Source organism: Candida oxycetoniae (genome assembly GCF_023343755.2).
Source record: "Candida oxycetoniae strain CBS 10844 chromosome Unknown scaffold1, whole genome shotgun sequence".
NCBI lineage: Eukaryota > Fungi > Ascomycota > Pichiomycetes > Serinales > Debaryomycetaceae > Lodderomyces > Lodderomyces oxycetoniae.
Genome location: NW_026055370.1, coordinates 427,401 through 447,585, shown reverse-complemented (window position 1 = coordinate 447,585; position 20,185 = coordinate 427,401). Strand labels below are relative to the sequence as shown.

General features: G+C 38.0%; 8 protein-coding genes across 8 annotated transcripts; 4 read left to right on the top strand and 4 right to left on the bottom strand. All coding sequences in view use genetic code 12, as the record gives it.

Moving 5' to 3' along the window:
* Window positions 1-275: 275 nt before the first annotated feature.
* On the bottom strand, window positions 276-818 carry PAM17 (Pam17p; the record flags this gene model as incomplete). Its single annotated transcript, XM_049322802.1, has 1 exon — window positions 276-818. One exon carries the CDS (start codon window positions 816-818, stop codon window positions 276-278), a length of 543 nt encoding a protein of 180 aa, XP_049181383.1.
* A 1,718-nt stretch (window positions 819-2,536) lies between these two features.
* KGF56_001655 (RSC chromatin remodeling complex ATPase subunit) lies at window positions 2,537-6,523 on the top strand (the record flags this gene model as incomplete). Its single annotated transcript, XM_049322801.1, has 1 exon — window positions 2,537-6,523. The coding sequence occupies one exon, from the start codon at window positions 2,537-2,539 to the stop codon at window positions 6,521-6,523; it is 3,987 nt and encodes a 1,328-aa protein (XP_049181382.1).
* Window positions 6,524-7,363: 840 nt separating this feature from the next.
* On the top strand, window positions 7,364-7,939 carry RPL9B (60S ribosomal protein uL6; the record flags this gene model as incomplete). The annotated part of the gene is made up of 1 exon (XM_049322800.1): window positions 7,364-7,939. One exon carries the CDS (start codon window positions 7,364-7,366, stop codon window positions 7,937-7,939), a length of 576 nt encoding a protein of 191 aa, XP_049181381.1.
* Window positions 7,940-8,441: 502 nt separating this feature from the next.
* PHA2 (prephenate dehydratase) lies at window positions 8,442-9,384 on the top strand (the record flags this gene model as incomplete). Its single annotated transcript, XM_049322799.1, has 3 exons — window positions 8,442-8,486; window positions 8,551-8,844; window positions 8,932-9,384. The coding sequence occupies 3 exons, from the start codon at window positions 8,442-8,444 to the stop codon at window positions 9,382-9,384; spliced, it is 792 nt and encodes a 263-aa protein (XP_049181380.1).
* A 1,123-nt stretch (window positions 9,385-10,507) lies between these two features.
* MED7 (mediator complex subunit) lies at window positions 10,508-11,488 on the top strand (the record flags this gene model as incomplete). The annotated part of the gene is made up of 1 exon (XM_049322798.1): window positions 10,508-11,488. The coding sequence occupies one exon, from the start codon at window positions 10,508-10,510 to the stop codon at window positions 11,486-11,488; it is 981 nt and encodes a 326-aa protein (XP_049181379.1).
* Window positions 11,489-11,529: 41 nt separating this feature from the next.
* APL2 (Apl2p) lies at window positions 11,530-14,592 on the bottom strand (the record flags this gene model as incomplete). The annotated part of the gene is made up of 3 exons (XM_049322797.1): window positions 11,530-13,832; window positions 14,177-14,323; window positions 14,433-14,592. The coding sequence occupies 3 exons, from the start codon at window positions 14,590-14,592 to the stop codon at window positions 11,530-11,532; spliced, it is 2,610 nt and encodes an 869-aa protein (XP_049181378.1).
* A 1,528-nt stretch (window positions 14,593-16,120) lies between these two features.
* On the bottom strand, window positions 16,121-17,495 carry KGF56_001650 (ubiquitin-protein ligase; the record flags this gene model as incomplete). The annotated part of the gene is made up of 3 exons (XM_049322796.1): window positions 16,121-16,430; window positions 16,578-17,182; window positions 17,469-17,495. 3 exons carry the CDS (start codon window positions 17,493-17,495, stop codon window positions 16,121-16,123), a joined length of 942 nt encoding a protein of 313 aa, XP_049181377.1.
* Window positions 17,496-17,825: 330 nt separating this feature from the next.
* On the bottom strand, window positions 17,826-20,081 carry KGF56_001649 (uncharacterized protein; the record flags this gene model as incomplete). The annotated part of the gene is made up of 1 exon (XM_049322794.1): window positions 17,826-20,081. One exon carries the CDS (start codon window positions 20,079-20,081, stop codon window positions 17,826-17,828), a length of 2,256 nt encoding a protein of 751 aa, XP_049181376.1.
* Window positions 20,082-20,185: the final 104 nt, after the last annotated feature.

Genomic DNA, 20,185 nt, shown 5'->3' with positions numbered 1-20,185 from the left:
ATAGTAGAAACTAGTTAGTGCTGCTCCACTATCTCGCTCTGCTCGATAGTGTCGTAGTGTCGTAGCAAATATCAAAGCAATGCGTTTTTTTCTTACATGTACCTCTTTCAACAGGAAATGGTCTATTTACATTATACAATCTTCTCTGTCTCAAAACCCCATTTTCTCCTCTTTTACCCCCTTAAAGAACTACTTTGCCTTTCACCTCTTTTACCTTTCACCTCTTTTACCTTTCACCTCTTTCACCTCTTTCACCTTTCACCTCTTTTATCCCCTTAAAGAAACTCCTTTGCCTTTCTCCTAAACGCATTACAGTCTCTTAACCATTGTCTATAATCCTTTAAAGAGTAAATCCTCTCCCCATAATAGTCCGGTATAGGATTTGAAAAACTTTGACTAGATGGATCGGGTCTTTTACTTTTCAACCTCGATAAGAAATAACTATTTTTAACCTCAAACTCTTTCAACAGCGACTTGTTCTTGAGCCTGAATACAAATGATCCGATAAATGGGCCAACGAGATACCCTAATAACCCACCAACTATAACTGCACCTCCCATCATCATAATAGGGTCAAATCCCAAAATTGGTTTTTCAACATCAATCTCTATATTTCCCAAATAACTCAAGGTGAGCAAGGATCCCCCTATACCGGTAAAGATGCCACTAACAAAATTGATTCTACTATTTTGTTTTTTCAATTGAAAATACTCGACCCAGGAAAGGGGACCTTGTCCTGTAGCAGCTGTTGAATTGAATCTAATCTTGGGGGTAAAAGCTCGAGTAAAGGCTCTTCCACGTATGCCTACTTTGAACATGACTTGATGAATATTTGCTAAAAGGAAATGAAACCCTATAATCTCCAAGAATCACTTTTCGCAATGTTGGTTTCTAATGTCACATTATATTCATACAAAATTTTTCTTTAATTTTTTTCTCCTTCGTTTGCGCGCGCCACTATCGAGCGAAGCGAGATAGTGGAGCAGCACTGACTAGTGAGTACTCTAGCACTCTCATAGCACTCATAGTACTCTAGCACTCTCATAGCACTCATATAGCACTTTCATAGTACTTCTCTAGCACTTCTCTAGCACTCTCATAGTACCCCTCTAGCACTCCTATATTCAGTGCTGCTCGATAGTGTCGCGGTGTATATTTACTCGATAATGTCGCGGTGTATTCAGTGTTGCTCCACTATCTCGCTTCGCTCGATAGTGGCCCTCCAGCACTCTCATAGCTCTTCTACAGTATTCTGATGGAGAACTTTAATAGAGAATTCGCAGAGCTTTCCTACATCACTTTTATAGCACTCCCACATTATTCTAATAAAGCACTTGCATAGTGCATTCTCCTACACTACTCTTTTACAACATTGTTTTAAAGCATTGTTGAACTCTTCTACAGCACTCTAGTAAAACACTCTTTTAGAGTATTCTCAGAGCTTCCCTACACTACTCTCATAAAGCACGTTCATTGTGCATTTTCATAGAGTATTTTTTGCAGCACTTTTATAGAGAGCTCGCATAGAGCATTCTATTACTGTATTAGCCTACCATTCTTATAGCTCTCCTATAGCCCTCATATAAATTCCTCTTTCACCACTCTCATGCAGTATTCCCAGAGACCAGTCTCAGAGCAGTCTCATAGAGCAGTCTCAGAGCAGTCTCATAGAGCACTTTCAGAGCACTTTCAGGGCACTCTCAGAGCACCCTCAGAGCACCCTCAGAGCACCCTCAGAGCATTCTTCAATACAACTTTCAGGGCACCACTATTGCACTTTCCTACACCACTCAACTAGAAAACGATAGAGTATTCTCATAAAGCACTTAGAGCTATACTAAACAATAACTTACAGGTATCAAGGTACAAAGTATTGCTAAATAGTGTTTTATTACCAATTGTAACTTACAAATATGTCATAATGTCGTCGTGTCGATAGTAGAGGCTAGTTAGTGCTGCTCCACTATCTCGCTCTGCTCGATAGTGTCCAGCTCGATAGTGTCCAGCTCGATAGTGTCGTGGACCAACCAAAAGTTCGCGAGTTTTCAGCGCCAATTTTTTTTACAACAGAAATCACTTTTTTTGACAACCAAAAAAGTGGTTGTAAAAGTTAACCATAATATAGAGAACCATCAAATCAATCGGATCTTTCTTAATAAAGTAGACATTTTGTCACTATAAATTCAGCTTAAAAGGGTTATTTCTATTTGGTAAATCCGTTAGGGTGGTGGTGGTATTCCTTTACTAGAAATCGCTACGGTTCTTTGATTCCTCAAAAAGAATTTGCTTGATAAAAGCTCCCCCCCCCCCATCAAGCCTGCTTCAAGCTTCAAGAAGTTCTCGGAGTTGCTTCAGAAAAGTTGTTGGAATTGCAAGAAACTAAACGAAAACTCACAAAATAGACAATTTTACCTAGGTTTTGTATCGACCCATTTTTTTTTTTTTTTTGGCAACAAGGAACAAGAAAACATAAAGAAGCCATATATATATATATATATAAGATAAGGGTTATATTTGCTGTGAAAAAAAATATAAAATGAATGGGAGCATGGCTAGAATCAACGGAAATGGCACTATTCCAACCCTACCAGTCGCCACCACACAACAACCAGCAGTAGCACACAATCTATATCAGTATAAGCTTCCTGAAACAAGGGACGAGTTGAAAAACTTGTTAAGTGATTATTTTAGGATATTGGCAGAGTCAAGAAGATTTCAAGAGAAAATCGATGAGGCAGGTGAAAAACTTGCTTTTGAGTATAAGGACCCAAAATACAATGAAAGGAAAGAAATTGAAAATTTGTTGATGCAAATAAGTTCTAGCCAAGAGGCATTTGAACAGGAAGAAAAACAGTTTATAGATTGTTTATTAGCGGAAAAAGAAGAAGAAGAAGAAAAGGAAGAAAAAGAAAAAGAAAAAGAAGAAGAAGAAGCAAAACAGGAACCTTCAACTGAAGAGAAAAAATTGGATATGAACTTGTTTGAAAAACAAGTAGCGGGTTTTTACTTATTGTCAAGGGATTATGATTTACCCGAATCATTCCAAAAACAGTTTTTGGAAAAATCACAACTGGAGCGTGATCAATTCACAATTGAACAAATTTTCAATGATATTGTAAATATTGGTGGTTCTCTTTCAGATTTTGAAACAAGAGCAAGTCTAGCTGGAGCAATTTCGCAAATAGACGTATCCACAAAGGACCCAAAATATGCCTCGCTAGGGAATTACTACATTGAAAAGATAATCACTAATAAAATATCACAAAGATTGCAAGAAATTGAAAGCACACCAGCAAATCTAGGAACATTTAATGGCAATGGACTCGACGATCTCAAAATCAAAGCTTTAATTGAGCTAAAGGGGCTCCGATTATTAAGCTTTCAAAAACAACTCAAACACAAGATAATTTCACACAAGGCCCAACAAGTCAAGTATTCACATCCGAATCTTAAAAATTTACCAATATGTCTTCTGGAGAAGAGATCTTTTAGTTTGAGGCCGAAAATCGAACAACAAAACCCGCAGTTATTAGCGGTTCAGTTGCAAGAATTGAAAAAGCAAGAAGCCAAAGAATTGAAACGTCAGTTACACATTGCCAAAGTTGGTCAAATCTTGAATAGTTCGCTCGAAAGAAGTAATAAGAAATCTATCCTTGACAATTACCGAAGTTATCACTTGTTTAAACAAATCAATTATTACCATCAAATCATTGAAAAAGAAGAGAGCAAGAAGTTGGAAAAAAATGCCAAGCAAAGATTACAAGCTTTGAAAGCAAATGACGAAGAAGCGTATCTCAAGTTATTGGACGAAACTAAGGATCATAGAATTACTCATCTTTTGAAACAGACTAATCAGTTCTTGGACTCTTTGACGGAACAAGTTAGAGCTCAACAAAACGAGGCAAATGGAACATTGGGAACGTCACGAAATGGAAGTCCAGAGGCTCTTGCAACTCCGGCACTGGAAGATGCTGAAGGAGATAATAAAAACATTAAAGAGGAATTACGTGAAAATACAGATTATTATGAAGTAGCACACAAAGTAAAGGAAAAAATTGAAGAACAACCTTCTATTTTGGTTGGCGGTAAGTTGAAAGAATACCAAATGAAAGGGTTGGAGTGGATGGTTTCCCTTTATAACAATCATTTGAATGGTATATTAGCTGATGAGATGGGATTAGGAAAGACAATACAGTCTATTTCCTTAATTACTTACCTCATTGAAAGGAAACACGAATCTAAATTTTTAGTCATTGTGCCACTTTCAACAATTACCAATTGGACATTAGAATTTGAAAAATGGGCTCCTTCAATTAAGGTTATAGTTTATAAGGGATCACAACAACAGCGGAAATCAATGCAGGCTGAAATTAGGTATGGTAGTTTCCAAGTTATGCTTACTACATACGAGTACGTTATTAGAGAACGACCCTTGTTGTGCAAGTTCCATTACTCCCATATGATCATCGATGAAGGTCATCGGATGAAAAACACCAATTCGAAATTATCTCAAACTTTAAGACAATACTACAAGACTAAAAATAGACTCATTTTAACTGGTACGCCTTTGCAGAACAATTTACCCGAGTTATGGGCATTGTTGAATTTCGTTTTGCCCAAGATATTTAATTCAGTAAAGTCTTTTGACGAATGGTTCAATACGCCATTTGCCAATACTGGTGCACAAGAGAAGATTGAATTGACTGAAGAAGAGTCTTTATTGGTTATTCGAAGGTTGCATAAGGTTTTGAGACCATTCTTGTTGAGAAGGTTGAAGAAGGATGTGGAGAAGGATTTGCCAGATAAAGTTGAAAAAGTATTGAAATGTAATTTATCCGGATTGCAATATGTTCTTTACCAGCAAATGTTGAAACACAATGCCTTGTTTGTTGGTGCTGAAGTTGGTGGTGCCAAAAGCGGTATAAAGGGTTTGAATAACAAGATTATGCAATTGAGAAAAATTTGTAATCATCCGTTTGTGTTTGAAGAGGTTGAAGTGGTGTTAAATTCGCTGAAGTTGACTAATGAATTAATATGGAGAACAAGTGGTAAATTTGAACTACTAGATAGGATCTTACCCAAATTTAAAGTCAGTGGTCATCGTGTTTTGATGTTTTTTCAAATGACACAAATTATGGATATCATGGAAGATTTTCTTCGGATGAGAGATATGAAATATATGAGATTGGATGGTTCAACAAAAGCTGATGAACGTCAAGATATGTTGAAGGAGTTTAATGCAGTAAATTCGGATTATTTTTGCTTCCTTTTATCCACACGTGCTGGTGGGTTAGGATTGAATTTGCAAACAGCTGATACTGTTATTATATTTGATACTGATTGGAATCCTCATCAAGATTTACAAGCACAAGATCGTGCTCATCGAATTGGTCAAAAAAATGAGGTGCGAATATTGAGATTGATTACCAATGATTCAGTAGAGGAGATGATTTTAGAACGAGCACATCAGAAGTTGGAAATTGATGGTAAAGTTATTCAAGCTGGTAAATTTGACAACAAGTCTACTGCAGAGGAACAAGAAGCGTTTTTAAAGAGATTATTGGAAGCAGATGCCACTGGTGGTGATGATGACGAGAATGACTCGTTGGACGATGAGGAATTGAATGAAATTTTAGCGAGATCCGATGAAGAAAAAATATTATTTAATGAAATGGATAGGATCAGAAGAGCCGAAGATCCATATGACGAGCATAGGTTGATTGAAAAGAAGGAATTGCCTGATATTTTCACTGAAGATATTTCTCATCATTTTGAAAGGGATGTAGCTGAGCTTGGAAGAATGAGGGAAAAGAAACAGGTTATGTATGATGACGGATTAAGTGAAGCGCAATGGTTGAAAGCAATGGACGATGATAATGATTCTGTTGAAGCTGCCATTCGTCGAAGAATGTCAAGAATCAATAGTAGAAAGAGAAACAAGGCTAAAAGAGAAGGTCTTTTAATTGAAGATATAAATGATGAGGATGTAGGGGAGGAGGATGATGAAGAGTTTGAAGTTTCAAATCAGCCTAGGAAAAGACAACGTCGCTCAAGAACTCCAGCAACAAGAGTTCAAGACGATGCGAAAAGCGATGATTACTCAGCCTCCGAAATGGAGCTTGATGAAACTGAGCACAACAACAACAACAACAACAACAACAACAATAACAATAATAATAATGATGATGATGAGAATATTGATTCAGATGGACTTGAAGTTAAGTGCATGCAGGTTTTAAATGAAATTCTCGAATTAAGAGATGAAAACGACGGCCATAACATCAGTGACATTTTTCTCAAATTGCCTTCAAAAAAACTATACCCCGACTACTATACAATCATTACCCAACCCATTGCAATTAACCAAATCAAGAAAAAAGTTGAGCAAGAAGGCTATTCCTCATTCAAGGAATTTATTGATGACTTGAGACAGATGTGCTTGAATGCAAAGACGTATAACGAAGAAGGGTCATTTGTCTATTCCGATGCTGTGGTGATTGAAAATTTGATCAAGAGAAGATGAGAATTGAAAATCACGGATATTTATAACAAATATTACATTTTTAAAGTGAACTGAAAATAACTCTGTAATTTTATATCTGTATTTGTATAAAAAAAAGGAAAAGAAAAAGGAAAAAGAACAAGAACAAGAACAAGAACAAGAACAAGAACAAGAAAACATTTTGATAATTTAAAAGAAATATTATGTGATAGAACTTATAAGTTTACAAAAGGAAAGAAAAAGCGGTCTTTATAGGTTTGTGCAAGAAATGCGCATTGGTACCAAATTTATACAAGCGCATCGGCACCACGTTTGCATTAGCGCATTGATACCAAGTTTGTATATTTGCGCTTTCTTCAAATATACACTCACAAGGTGGAGTGATTAAGAGTCAACTTTATGCTTTGGCACTTTTATAAAGAAAGAAAAACTCAACTATAAGAATAATAAAAATTTGACATTGTAAGCAACTCTTCTTTACAAAAATTCCGTTTTGGTTGGATGTCATTTCACCTTTTAGATACCTGTAGTATCTCACAAGTCTCTCATTACTGCGAAAGCTACTTACACTACGTCAGTCTTAAGCAGGACGACCCAAGTATAGCTATACTAATAAATGAATAGTATATAACTCCTCTATTATGGGCCTATTTCCCACCCAGCCCCAGCCTGTGCCCATCAGGGCTAAGACCTAAAATGCGCTACCAAGTCCAAATTTTTCAAACAAATTTTCCAGCGCGCGGGATTCATTGATGGATTGAGATTTATCAAATACTTTTTTCAATTTTTCAATTTTTCATTTATCATCACTTTCCCTTTCTCCATAAAAGTTCGGTCTCGAGGTCCTCTCCCATATTAAAAATGAAGTATATTCAAACTGATCAGATCTTAGATATCCCAGAAGGTGTTACTGTTGAAATCAAAGCCAGAGTCATCAAGGTTACTGGTCCAAGAGGTGAATTGACCAAGAACTTGAAACACATTGATGTTACTTTCACAAAGATTTCAAACAGGGCTATTAAGATTACTGTGCACAATGGTAACAGAAAACACGTTGCTGCTTTGAGAACCGTTAAATCTTTGATTGCCAACTTGATTACCGGTGTTACCAAGGGTTACAAATACAAGATGAGATTTGTTTATGCGCATTTCCCAATCAATGTCAACGTTGTTGAAAATGACGGTTGTAAATTTGTTGAAATTAGAAACTTTTTGGGTGAAAAGAGAGTCAGAAGTATTAAGATCACTGAAGGTGTTACAATGGAAATATCAACTGCCCAAAAGGATGAATTGATTGTTACAGGTAACTCATTGGAAGATGTTTCACAAAACTGTGCTGATATCCAACAAATTTGCCGTGTCAGAAACAAGGATATCCGTAAGTTCTTGGATGGTATCTATGTTTCCGAAAAAGGAACAATTGTTGAAGAAGTATAAGTTATGCAAGGTGTCGATTTTGCTGTTCAATTTTAATACTGTACATTCTTTTTCATTACTTGTTTTTTTTATAGCTTGTTTTGTTCTTGGGATATTTTAACTGGGGTTTATTTCTTATTGAAATAGGTCCTATATTGGACTAAACTCGTGGATCGTTACCGAGCTTAGAATAATGAAAGAGCCACTTACGATCACACACTGAAAACTCTTCTTTCCATCTCTTTGTTGCGTCCATTTTATTTCAATCTCATCCTTTGTGATATCTCTCCTTTTTTCTTTTTTTTACCTTTTCAAATGTGACAAAAATCAAATCGGTTTTCCTTGAATGTTATTCAACATGACAAGAAGAGATTTTAGAATAACATTTAAGGTTGATAGTTTGATTTTTGTATATACATTTAGATGATGTTTTCTTAAACCCAGGCTACCCTCTTTTTTCTTCTTCTTTTTCTTTTTCAAATCTTATATAGTAAAGTACCGTTGTTGGGCGTTAGAATAAACCATGAAAGTGGCGTTTTTAGGCCCTGAAGGTACTTATACGCATCAAGTATGTCTAGAAGGGAAAAGAGAAACAGTAGCAATGACTAACTTTGTGTTTTTTTCTTAATTAGGCTGTAATACAACAATTTGGCATAGAGGAAGATGTGGAAATCATTCCAAAGAAATCCATCGCAGAATGTTTCGAGGCGATTAACTCGCGGCAAGTGGACTATACAGTAGTTCCATTTGAAAATTCCACTAATGGACAAGTTGTGTTCACATATGATTTATTTCGAGACTGGTTTTTCGATAGTACAAAAGAGTGTAGATTCAGGATTGTTGGAGAACAATTTGTGCCGATTCATCATAATCTCCTTGGCTATGGATCAGTACAAGAGATTGAAACGATATACTCGCATCCACAGGTATGGACACAAGTAAGCAAGTTTTTCAACACACTACTGCCCAAAGTGACAAGGATCGATGTTGGATCAACTTCGCAGGCAGCGGAGATTGCTAGTCAGAACAGAGACAATAAAAGGATAGCTGCGATTTCATCCAAAATGAGTGCAAAATTATATGATTTGCCTATAATTGTAAAAGGAATTGAAGATAATGCTAGTAATACCACCCGGTTCTTGGTGCTAGGCTATAACAACCCCCCAAAGCACAACGATGTCACTGAGGGAAAAGCAAAAGCAAAAGAAGAAGAAGAAAAAATCACATCGTTGATGTTCACCTTGCCAGATGATAGTCCCGGAGCCTTATGTGACATACTTTTCAAGTTCAAACAAGCCGAAATCAATTTGACTTCGATCAATTCACGCCCGGCTAATCTCCAACCATGGCAATATGTGTTTTTCGTGGAAGCAGCCTCAGAAATCAACACCCTGGTTTTGAAATCTCTTCAAGAATCGTGTTTAGCCTTGGTAGTATTAGGAACATTTGATAGAAACAAATGTTAACCTCCCCCTTCATTTTTGATAATGAGGGATTATTTTCCAAATTTCTGGTATACCCATTCGGTATTATCTAAAGGACAAGCATTTCTAGTTTTGAGCCATCTCTTGATACAGTGTAGATGGAACGCGTGGTTACACATTCCCCATGCAGCAATGCACTCTTCACCTCCGTTTGCAAACGTATTTGGTTGACACTCAATGCATGGTTCCATTAAATGGTTTCTGCAAATGGCACAATTTTCAATTTGTATATCTAAAAGGCAAAGAAAAAAGGCAGTTAGTAACAATAACCGGGAGATTCTCACGATCCAACACTATCCAACACTATCCAACACTATCGAGCAAAGCGAGATAGTGTTGTAACAAGCTAGTCAGTGTGCTCCACTATCTCGCTCTGCTCGATAGTGGATTTCGCTCTGCTCGATAGTGGATTTCGCTCTGCTCGATAGTGGATTTCGCTCTGCTCGATAGTGGATTTCGCTCTGCTCGATAGTGGATTTCGCTCTGCTCGATAGTGGATTTCGCTCTGCTCGATAGTGGATCTCGCTCTGCTTTTTATTCGATTACATACCCCAGGACCAAAACGCAACTGCTGTCCATTTTTTCACTTCAAACTTTGGCTTACTTGACTTTGTTATTTTCTTCAGCTCATCTACTTGTAATAAAATGTTAGTAATTCAACATGAAGCACTACCCACTATCGACCGACACTATCTCTTTCTGCTCGATAGTGAAGCATACTAGCTGCCACCGAGACTATCTCTTTCTGCTCGATAGTGTCTACAAAGTGTTTCTCCACTATCTCGCTCTGCTCGATAGTGTCAATAGTGTCGATAGTGTTGGAGCAAACGTACCGTCTATATCCATTTGATCCTCTTCAGCCATCTTGCCAATCAAAACTAGGCCCAAATTGTAAAGCTTCTTCTCTTTTATAACCTAGTGGTTCTTCTTAATATGATTCACATTTTTTTTCATGGCCTTTTTTTTATATCAGCAAAGAAAAAAAGGAAGAAGGAATATGAGAGGCATTTGGTAAGCGCCGAAATCAATATGTTTTGACGTTGGGTTTGGAAAGAACAGACTATTGTAGATTGATTAGTAGTGGCGCTTCTTTGTCGGTGAGAAAATGTCTAGTGGAGAAGATTTGATATCGTCGTTGTATCCTCCGCCTCCGCCGTTTTTCAAATTTTTCACTGTGGAAAACTTGTCGAAACTTGAAGAATGGAAGGTGAAACAAAAAAGGAAAGGAGAAGCTAAAGGTGGAGAAGCTGAAGGAAAAGAAGCTAAAGGAGAAGAAGCTAAAGGAGAAGAAGCTAAAGAAGGAGGCGCTGAAGGGGAAGAGGGAGGTGGTGCTAAAGGAGGCGCTGAAGGGGAAGAGGGAGGTGGTGCTAAAGGAGGCGCTGAAGAGGAAGAAGGAGGTGACGCTGAAGGGAAAGAAGGAGGAGGTGCTAAAGGAGGTGCTAAAGGGGAAGAAGGAGGTGGTGGTGAAGGTGGTGAAGAGGAAGAAGGAGGTGGTGCTAAAGGAGGCGCTGAAGGGGAAGAAGGAGGTGGTGGTGAAGGTGGTGAAGGTGCTCCTGGAGAGCTACGGTTTTTGATCCCTCCAGAGTTGCCTCCAGGCACACAGTATAGAGGCTATGGAAATATATGGTCTTTTCAAGACAAATTACCCGACTTGAAAGATACCGAGTGGAAACAGCTATATAATGATGAGAATTTAACCTCAAAGACCAAAATCGCTGAACTACACAAGATCATGGATTCATTATTGATCAATTTTTTGGAACTTATTGGTATACTAAGTATAGACCCTCAACAATTCGAACCAAAGTTGAAGGATATTAGTCTATTATTGATCAATTTTAATCATTTGTTAAACACTTATCGTCCACATCAAAGTAGGGAAAGCTTGATCATGTTGTTGAAAAACCAAATTGACCATAAAAATGGTGAAATCGAGGAGATCGACCGAGTGTGCCACAGTGTAAAGGAGAAGATTAAAAATTTGGTCGAGGATCTGGATATAGACATGACGTCCGATGCTGAAGAGGAAGAGATTACAGAAATAAAAAGAACAGACATTGTAGCCAAGTTTCTACTGAATTCTTGAAAACAAATTAAAAAAAAAAAAAACCTAAAAAAATAATGTATTCAAAATAAGTCTAATAGATCATTATTGAGTCCCGACGAGTTACTTTTTGGATTCAGCTCTGTTTTTGGCTCTGTTTTTGGCTCTGTATTTGAATCAGGCTTTGTTTTGGGAGCCGCATTGAAAAGTTCCAAGATATCAATATTTGTTGATGGAGGGCGATTATTATTATTATTATTGTTATTATTATTGCCAACTGGTGCACTAAATAAATCGCTCAAGTCCTTGAGTAAATCATTGACACCGTCACTCTTTAAGCTATCGATGGTGAACCCATTATTGTCTACTCCGTCTTCTCCTTCCTCGTTGTTGTTGTTGTCATCATCGTCATCGAAATTCAACAAATCTTCGTTTCTCGAACTATTAATAATTTCTTGTTTTGCAACTTCTTTCAAGTCGTCAATGTTTCCATCTGTCTTCTTGCCGATAGGCACTCTTGAATAAGCTTTTGGATCTATAAACGATTCGGCAGGTTTGTAGTATACCGACGATAATGTCGACAATTCTCGCATCAAGGTCTCTAGAAGCTGCGGGTTGAATGCGGAAATTGTTGAGTGAATGGGAGGTAACTTGGTCAAAATAATCTTCTTTTGCAATGATTCAGAAGTAGAGGATGACAATAACCTCCAGTATATGTATGCTTTATCTCTAACATCTGCATTCTCACACTCCTTGGTGGCAAGTTCCAAAATCTTTTGCAACAAAGGCGAATACTTTTTATTCAGCGATTCCAAATTGATCTTGACAACTGTAGTCAAAATGTTCAACTGCAAAAGTGAATCATAATCCAAGAAACCATCAATTAGTGATTGTAGTTTCTCATGCAAGTCTGTAAAATACTTTGGATGCAGACCTAAAATCCATACATATCCTGCTAATGCTTCATTGGAATTTAGTTCGGCAACATGGTTAGAAATCATAGGTATGACTAAGGACGCAATATCACTCTTGTTTGGGTATCTTCTCAACACATTAGTTAACTGAATAGTCGCCTCGTTAATGATCAACTCGCCGCCTCTTTGATCAATGATATCGTTGAGCAAGTTGACAGCTTTAATAACCGAACCGCTCAACTTTATTGCAACTGCTCCTATAGATTTGATAGCCTTTGTCACCAATGCAGGTTCAAATTCCATTGCATACTCCCTCAACTCCCCCAACAATAATTCACTATTACTTTCATTGGCCAACCTAATCATGATTTCCAATTTTTCCAATTTCAAGTACAACGGATCGGAGTATTTGATGAAAAACACCCTCAATTCTTTTGACAAAATATTTGGATATTTTTCCAATATAATTCTAATATTTTTCAATCCAACATACTGAGCCTCGTGAATCGAAGAGCTTACCAACGAGACTAAAGGCGCTGACAATTTCCTCAATATCGATTGTCTTTGAGTAGCCACTGGTATACTCTCAATATGACACAAGATCGCCTTGATTGAGCTTAGGACCACTGAGGGATTCACGTGTTGCAACTGCGGTATTACTCTTTCAATGATATGATTTGCCTCTTCGACTTTCCCCCTTGTATCGTATTCGGTTAAAGTTGTCAAGATTGTGATTCTACCCCATTCAGTACACTCGTTCAAGCACAACAACAAGTTTCTAATGACATCTCCATTGATAACGAGAATATTCAAGCTAGGATCCTCATTCATATCTCTAATCTCGTATAAAGCATTTATCGCATTTGCAACAACCATAGGATTAGCATCCGACAACAATTTCTCCAAATCATTCAAAAATCCAAATCCAACGCACATCTCTGGGTTTAGGTCAAACAATTTAGCAATGCAAATAGCGGCCGTTTTCCGAACATATGGATTTTCATCTTTCAATGTTCTTGTTAGTGGAACCTCCATATAGTCGACCATCTTTGCGACACGGATGCATCCCATTGTTCTAATTGCCAAAGCACGAATCAAGGGATTTGGATCCTCTGTATCCTGAACAAATGTGTTTACTGCTAGTATACACAACTCGGGGTGTGTTTTGGCATAGTTCATCAAATACAAGTAAACCAACTTCTTCTGCTCTAAATCGTAGGTGGCAATGTTCTTCAAGACATCGGGGAACAAGGAGGACACGTCCTTTCCCACAGTCATTGCTTGTATAACCCGTTGTATAGCATCCTTACGTTCATGCTTATACTGTGAAACCAACCCATTCTTTAACTCAAATGTCTCGCCCTTCTTTGGTCCAGATAAAAACTTGCGAAGCTTCCTCTCAACTATACTATTGACCTTGTAAAAATTCTTATTCAAAGACTCCTTATTCAACATCTCCCTATCCAACAAGGCTGTTACAAGGGGGGGGATAATGCTGATTACCTCCTGCTAGTCTCTTAGTTGGCCTTTTGGAAAAATCTGTTTCAGAAATTTCAAAGTGTCGTTTTCTTTATTCAGTGTCGCGACAATAAAACTGAAAACTCCAACCATTGTAATGAGGCACCCCGTTATGAGTGGGATGAAGCCTTTGGGTGAGTAAAGAGTAAAGAGGGCGAGGTCAAGGCCGATGCCTTTTAGAGATTCAGAGTCGAGCTGGTGCCACTTTATTTGACTGGGATTTTCTAGCCACTGGAGCTGTTTTATTGGATAAATACAATAACGACGAGCAAAAAGTGAGAAAGTAGAGCACATTGACTAGTGACACTATCGAGCAGAGCGAGATAGTATTGCTGCGTCGCTGCTCGATAGTGTTGTTGCGTCGCTGCTCGATAGTGTTGTTGCGTTGCTGCTCGATAGTGTTGTTGCGTCGCTGCTCGATAGTAAAGCACATTGACTAATGACACTATCTCGCTCCGCTCGATATTGATGCTGCTCGATAGTGATGCTGCTCGATAGTCATTCATTGAATATATACTGATATATAGTAACCTATTTCTCCTCCTTGAGACCACATATTGCTCTGCCTGCGTAGAACAATGGCAATGCTGTAGCCACTGCAAACAATCCATAAAATGGGTAAACCATCATCTTACCGTATCTTCCTCTCAACCAAAGAGGGAGTGGTGTAGTTTGGTAACGTTGTTGAAGTTGAATTATTCTTTTTGGGTCCATTGTAAAACGTTTGTAAAGTAGTTGGAGAACAAACTGTTAATTGAAATGAGTTTGGGTGCAATCGTACACTTGTCTGTTTCTGATAACAAATCGATAATCGATGAAATAGTTCCTTGTGCTTGGAAATTGTGGGGCCAACTTTTTTGGTAAAAACCTTTTTGATTTCAATAGTACAAAGATAAATATATTTCTTACCTCTTGAGTATACACTGGTAGTGAAAAAGCTTCAAACTGAACCTGGGTTTATTCTTCTCTTCTATAAAGAAAATGATGTTCCAATTCTAATCGCATGACTTTTTTTTAGCGCCCTTCTCATTGGTAAGTAAATAGTCACGTGATGGGTCACGTGATGAAAAAAAACAAAACAAAAAAAGAAAAACAGCTCTAAACAGGTAAGCATAGCTATAAGCATAGCTTCAAACAGGTAAGCATAGCTCTAAACATAGCTCTAAGCAGGTAAGCATAGCTCTAAGCATAGCTCTAAACATAGCTCTAAGCAGGTAAGCATAGCTCTAAGTAGGTAAGCATAGCTCTAAACATGTAAGCATAGCTTTAAACAGCTTTAACAATGGCTCCATGCCTCAGTCTCATTTCGAGTTCTATATGAGCCGTATTCTCATAGCTCTAAGCAGTATTCTCATAGCTCTAAGCATAGCTTTAGTAATGGCTCGAGAACGTCTCCAGGGCCTTATATAAGCTGCAGCCTCATCTTGACTTAATGAGCCGTACTCTCACAACTCTAAGCACAGCTCAATGCATAGCTTTAGTAATAGCCTGAGAATAGTTCTAGAGCTTCGTGTAGCATGAAACACTCTGAGCATAGCTTTGAACACTCTAAACATAGCTCTTGCTAGCTCATAACATATCTCCAAGATTGCTTTAGTAATGCTTCAAGAATGACCCTAAAGCCATTCTCTAGAGCTTCAAGTAGCTTGAGTAGTATTCTCATTTTGGATTTTACGAGCCGTATTCTCATCCCAAGCTCGTCAACAAACTAGGTTACACGCTTTGAAACAGCCAGAGGCCTTATAAGTAGGAGCCGTATAGACTACTTCCTCCTTAAAAGTCGGTAGCGCTCGGATTGCAAAAATCTCAAGGTTCATGGTTAGAGTACAATGTTTGACATTGACATTGAGGTTGATGTTCTCTTTATTAATCTAACAAATAAAAACGATTTCAAACAGTAAAAAGTGGTTGATAAAAACGATTTCAAACAGTAAAAAGTGGTTGATAAAAACGATTTCAAACAGTAAAAAGTGGTTGATAAAAACGATTTCAAACAGTAAAAAGTGGTTGATAAAAACGATTTCAAACAGTAAAAAGTGGTTGATAAAAACGATTTCAAACAGTAAAAAGTGGTTGATAAAAACTCTTTTTCAACGTCTACCAACACAACAGTGTTGACAGTGTTGACAGTGTTGACAGTGCTGACAGTGTTGACAGTTGACAGTTGACAGCGTGTTACTCTTTACAAATATCTCAGAGATTAGCAACAAGTGTTTCCCACTACTCATACTAATTGATTTTCTCACTCACTCAAATAATAGCGACCGTCATCATCATCTTCGTCGTCGTAATTGTCATAATAACTATTGCTCTCTTCACTGTCATTGCCTCCTGCACTCACTTCGAATTCGCTCCCTCCATCATCATCATCATCTTCTTCTTCTTCTTCTTCGTTCTCAACAAATGCGTCAGAGCCGTCCTCGCTACTATGGCTATCAATTAGACCAGTCACCGAGTCGGTCCATTCAACACTTTCATCAACTCCATCCAACTGAATATCTCCTGCTATATCGAAATCCAGATCATCTGACATTATACGTAATCTTGCAATCCTATGTGCGCCACGCCCTCCACTCATCATATTGCGACGCGAATTAACTAAATCATCCTGATCTTCCTCATCCTCCTCTCCCCCCCCTTCCCCCCCTTCCCCCTCTTCCCCTTCTTCCCCCTCATCGTCTGACATATGCACCAAATACGGTCGCCTACGATCTGTCCTGCTACCAACAACACTAGACGAAGCACTTTCAAACCCATTCCAATCGGTCAATCCTGCTCTTGTCGCTTCGTCTTCTGAAGATAGCACATCCAAATCATCATCACTAAACGTTATATTATGACTGGTGCTAAACTCCCCTTCAATCTCTTCCACAGGCCGACTATCAATAAAGCTATCGTTTGAGTCGTATGCATCCAGTAATTCACCCTCATTGACACCAATGGCAACCCCGCGGCTCGTGCGAACATCCTCATAATCATCATCCTCCTCTTCTTCATCGTCACTATATCGTGGCATTCTGAACCTCGTACCACAATGAAGGCATACCGACCCATGTGCTTCCCAATGACAATTGCCGCACCTAGGCACTCCATCGGACGTATCTATAGGCGTGAGCGTTGTAGTAGCAAATAAGTCACCAAATAGTTTTTTTTGTTTAAAGTGTTGGTTATATCGTGATAAACATTCTTCTTTTCTCAGTTTAAGCGCTTCTATATTGGATTCTAGTTTCGACTCAATTACCATATCTAGTAAAGTCTTGCAAATCTCACTCAACTTCAAATTTAGCAGCGGCATTACAGCTATCTCATGTCGACATGTGGGACAATTGATTCTATTTTTAAACCATTGGTGGATACAGTCGTAACAAAACGAATGCCCACACTCGCTTGTCATTGGTACTATCATAATCTCAGAGCATATCGAGCATTCCAAAGCGTTGGTGATCTTCAGTAGTATACTGGTTGATAATGCATGATCCTTGGGTTTAAAGGGTTAGTACAAGATATAATCAGTTTGGGTCCCTTAAAAATGGCTTTGGACCATAAAAGAAAGATAATGGAAAAGCAATACTTACTAACTGGTCCCATACCACCGTAGACTGTACGTGGACATCCATGTCTAACACTGAAACTGGTGGTTAATCAATAAGAACTTTCCGTTTAAGGCATAATGTAAAATTAAAGAAACAAAAAAAAAAGAGAGAGATCAAAATGAAACATCGCTACCGATATCATTAAAATTTACATTATCAACTGTGGGTACAATACTCCCTGGAGATGAGCCCGTGGTAATGCCTCCTTCTATTGGAGAGGGAAAATCTTGTCAGCTAATGCCTCCTTCTATTGGAGAGGGAAAACCTTGTCAGCTAATGCCTCCTTCTATTGGAGAAGGAAAACTTTGCAAGGTATTGGAGAGGTGCGACGTAGTGTGGTAATGTCTCCCTTTCTCAGAGAGGTGCGACGTAGTGCTGACCATTACTCTTCCACTCGTCAAGAACCTTTATTATGCGCTCTATAAGGACAGGTACTTCCTCTTCGCTCTTCTGCAAATGTGCTTTGATATCGGCAATAAAGTCCTTAATGGTTAATAAACATCTTTTGCCAAGAGCCAACTCCTTCTCAGACAATTCAATATTTGTTGTTCCTCCAAATTGGGCTTTTCTGAGTTTTGTGCGGAGCATGCTCTCAATGTAGAAGCACTGAGTTTGTAAATACGGGCTGAGGTAAAGGCCATTTAGTGAGAAATTGTTTATAACCTCAATCATTGCTTGGAAATTATTCTGAGCCAAATACATCCTCAACTCTAGCACTAATTTAATCATCTTATTCTTATCATTCATGTTCAATACATCAATAGTCTCCAAAAGGTAGCTCGCCTCTTGTGTTAAATTGAAATTGAGCAACATTCTAATGAATAGAAATTTATGACTATCATTTAGCTGGTCCTTGTTATATCGAAAATACTTGAGTAAATGCTCCTGAGTTAATGTGGGATGCTGTAAAGATCTCAATTCTAAAATCTTTTGGTTCTTCCAGTTATGTTGCCTCGTTCTGGTTAAAATCTTTTTGATAATCAATTTGTCGCTCAAATCGGCCTCGGTAAATGTATCAAAAACAACCTGAATATCTGGCCGAGCACCTTTATTTAAAAGTACAGGAAACCCCTGATCAATCCGAAACCGAACCTCCAACTTGTTTTGCTCTCTTTGCGCTTGCAGTAGTCGCGAACGAAACTTCATATTTGACCAATCTTTATATTTTCGAGTATTTAGAGGCTCAAGCAACCGAAAGGGAAAGAATTGCGACTCGACTTTTTGCAACTTGAAAAAATCGGGTTTCTGCAACCATCGATTAACGGCCTCAACTAAAATTGGGGCAAACCTAGAGTAACAAACAGTAAAAGTTTCCACCAATAACTTCAAGTACTCTTCTTTATACGGCACTGTTTTTGTACTAGCCTCTATTAGTTTCAAAAGCAGTAAAAGCTGCTTATGTCTCATGTAATATTCCAAAAAAGATCTAAAGAAGTTTAGTGATTCCTCTTCGCCAGTCTTGTCCTTGTAAAGTCTAATGATATATTTTAAATTTTCCAAATTTGAATATCGTATCATAAACTTGACCCATAATTGACAAAACTTTGCAGCTTTTTCTCCTTCTGGAGGCATTAAAGCTTCAATCATATCGTAGTCAGAGTCGCACAAATTCTTTTTAAATAACAAGTACTCCCTATTGATTATTTCATGTTGAAAAATGACACTCTGGATCAAATAATCTTGACCAAATTGCTTACTAATAAGCCTTTTGAAATCTCTAATTTCGTGAATAGTACCATACTTGTAAAACTCGTTCAATATCATACTAACCAGTTCAGCTTCTGGAGGATCACAGTTGGGTAAGTTTATCCATAATTGATAACAGTAAAATAAAGTTTCAAACAAGCAATCATTAGCAATCAACTGGGTGGTTATTAGCAGAAATAAATCAGCCGATAATCGCGTGTTTGTATTTATTATTAGGTTGTGGTAAACCCTCTTGAACATCTCGAATTCATAGTTGACCATCAACGAGTTGAGAACGTATGCAATGGTTTGTTTATCTGGATTTTTTATAGAGGTAAATGACTCGACTAGTTTCTCAACATTGTTGAGGTGATAATAGACCCACACATAGTTTGCAGTAGCAGTAGTAGGAGTGGTCATGGCTACAAGTTTCAGTAGAAAATCTATAGCCTCACGTGTTAGATCTGGTGTCGTCACCATGTTTAAACTATATGGTACTTTCTCGACTAAGATCTCCTCTTTATTGCTTCCAATTGAGTCTCTAACCTTGCTAATTATAAAGTTTACCAAATCGAAATTCAACTCACTACTCCTAGCGAGAATTTGTGCATAGTCTCGCCTCGCAACTAGTATATCCAACTCTTGATAAATTTTGGCATTCTTTGAATTAGATGTATTGCCTGCTTTCTTTACTCGCAAATTACCGGAAGATTTCTCAATGCTTCTAATCGGGTTCGAAATCCAATTAACCAAAACCCCCGATGACCTTGACGAGGAGGAGGAATCTTGACAAACGCATAAACTTGTTTTAAATGATCGTCTCGGTATTGAACATGACCCAGCTTGGTTGCATCGTATTCTCTCTACAATCTTTTGGATTTCTCTTCGTCGGCAGTAAACATGTATCCTTCTATTTACAATCATCGAAAAGCGTTGAAACCCTGTCTTTTGGCTACGTCTACCGTCATGTATAGCTTAGCTCTCTTCTCTTTACATTCTACAGTACGAGTTTTTTCGGTGTATTTTTT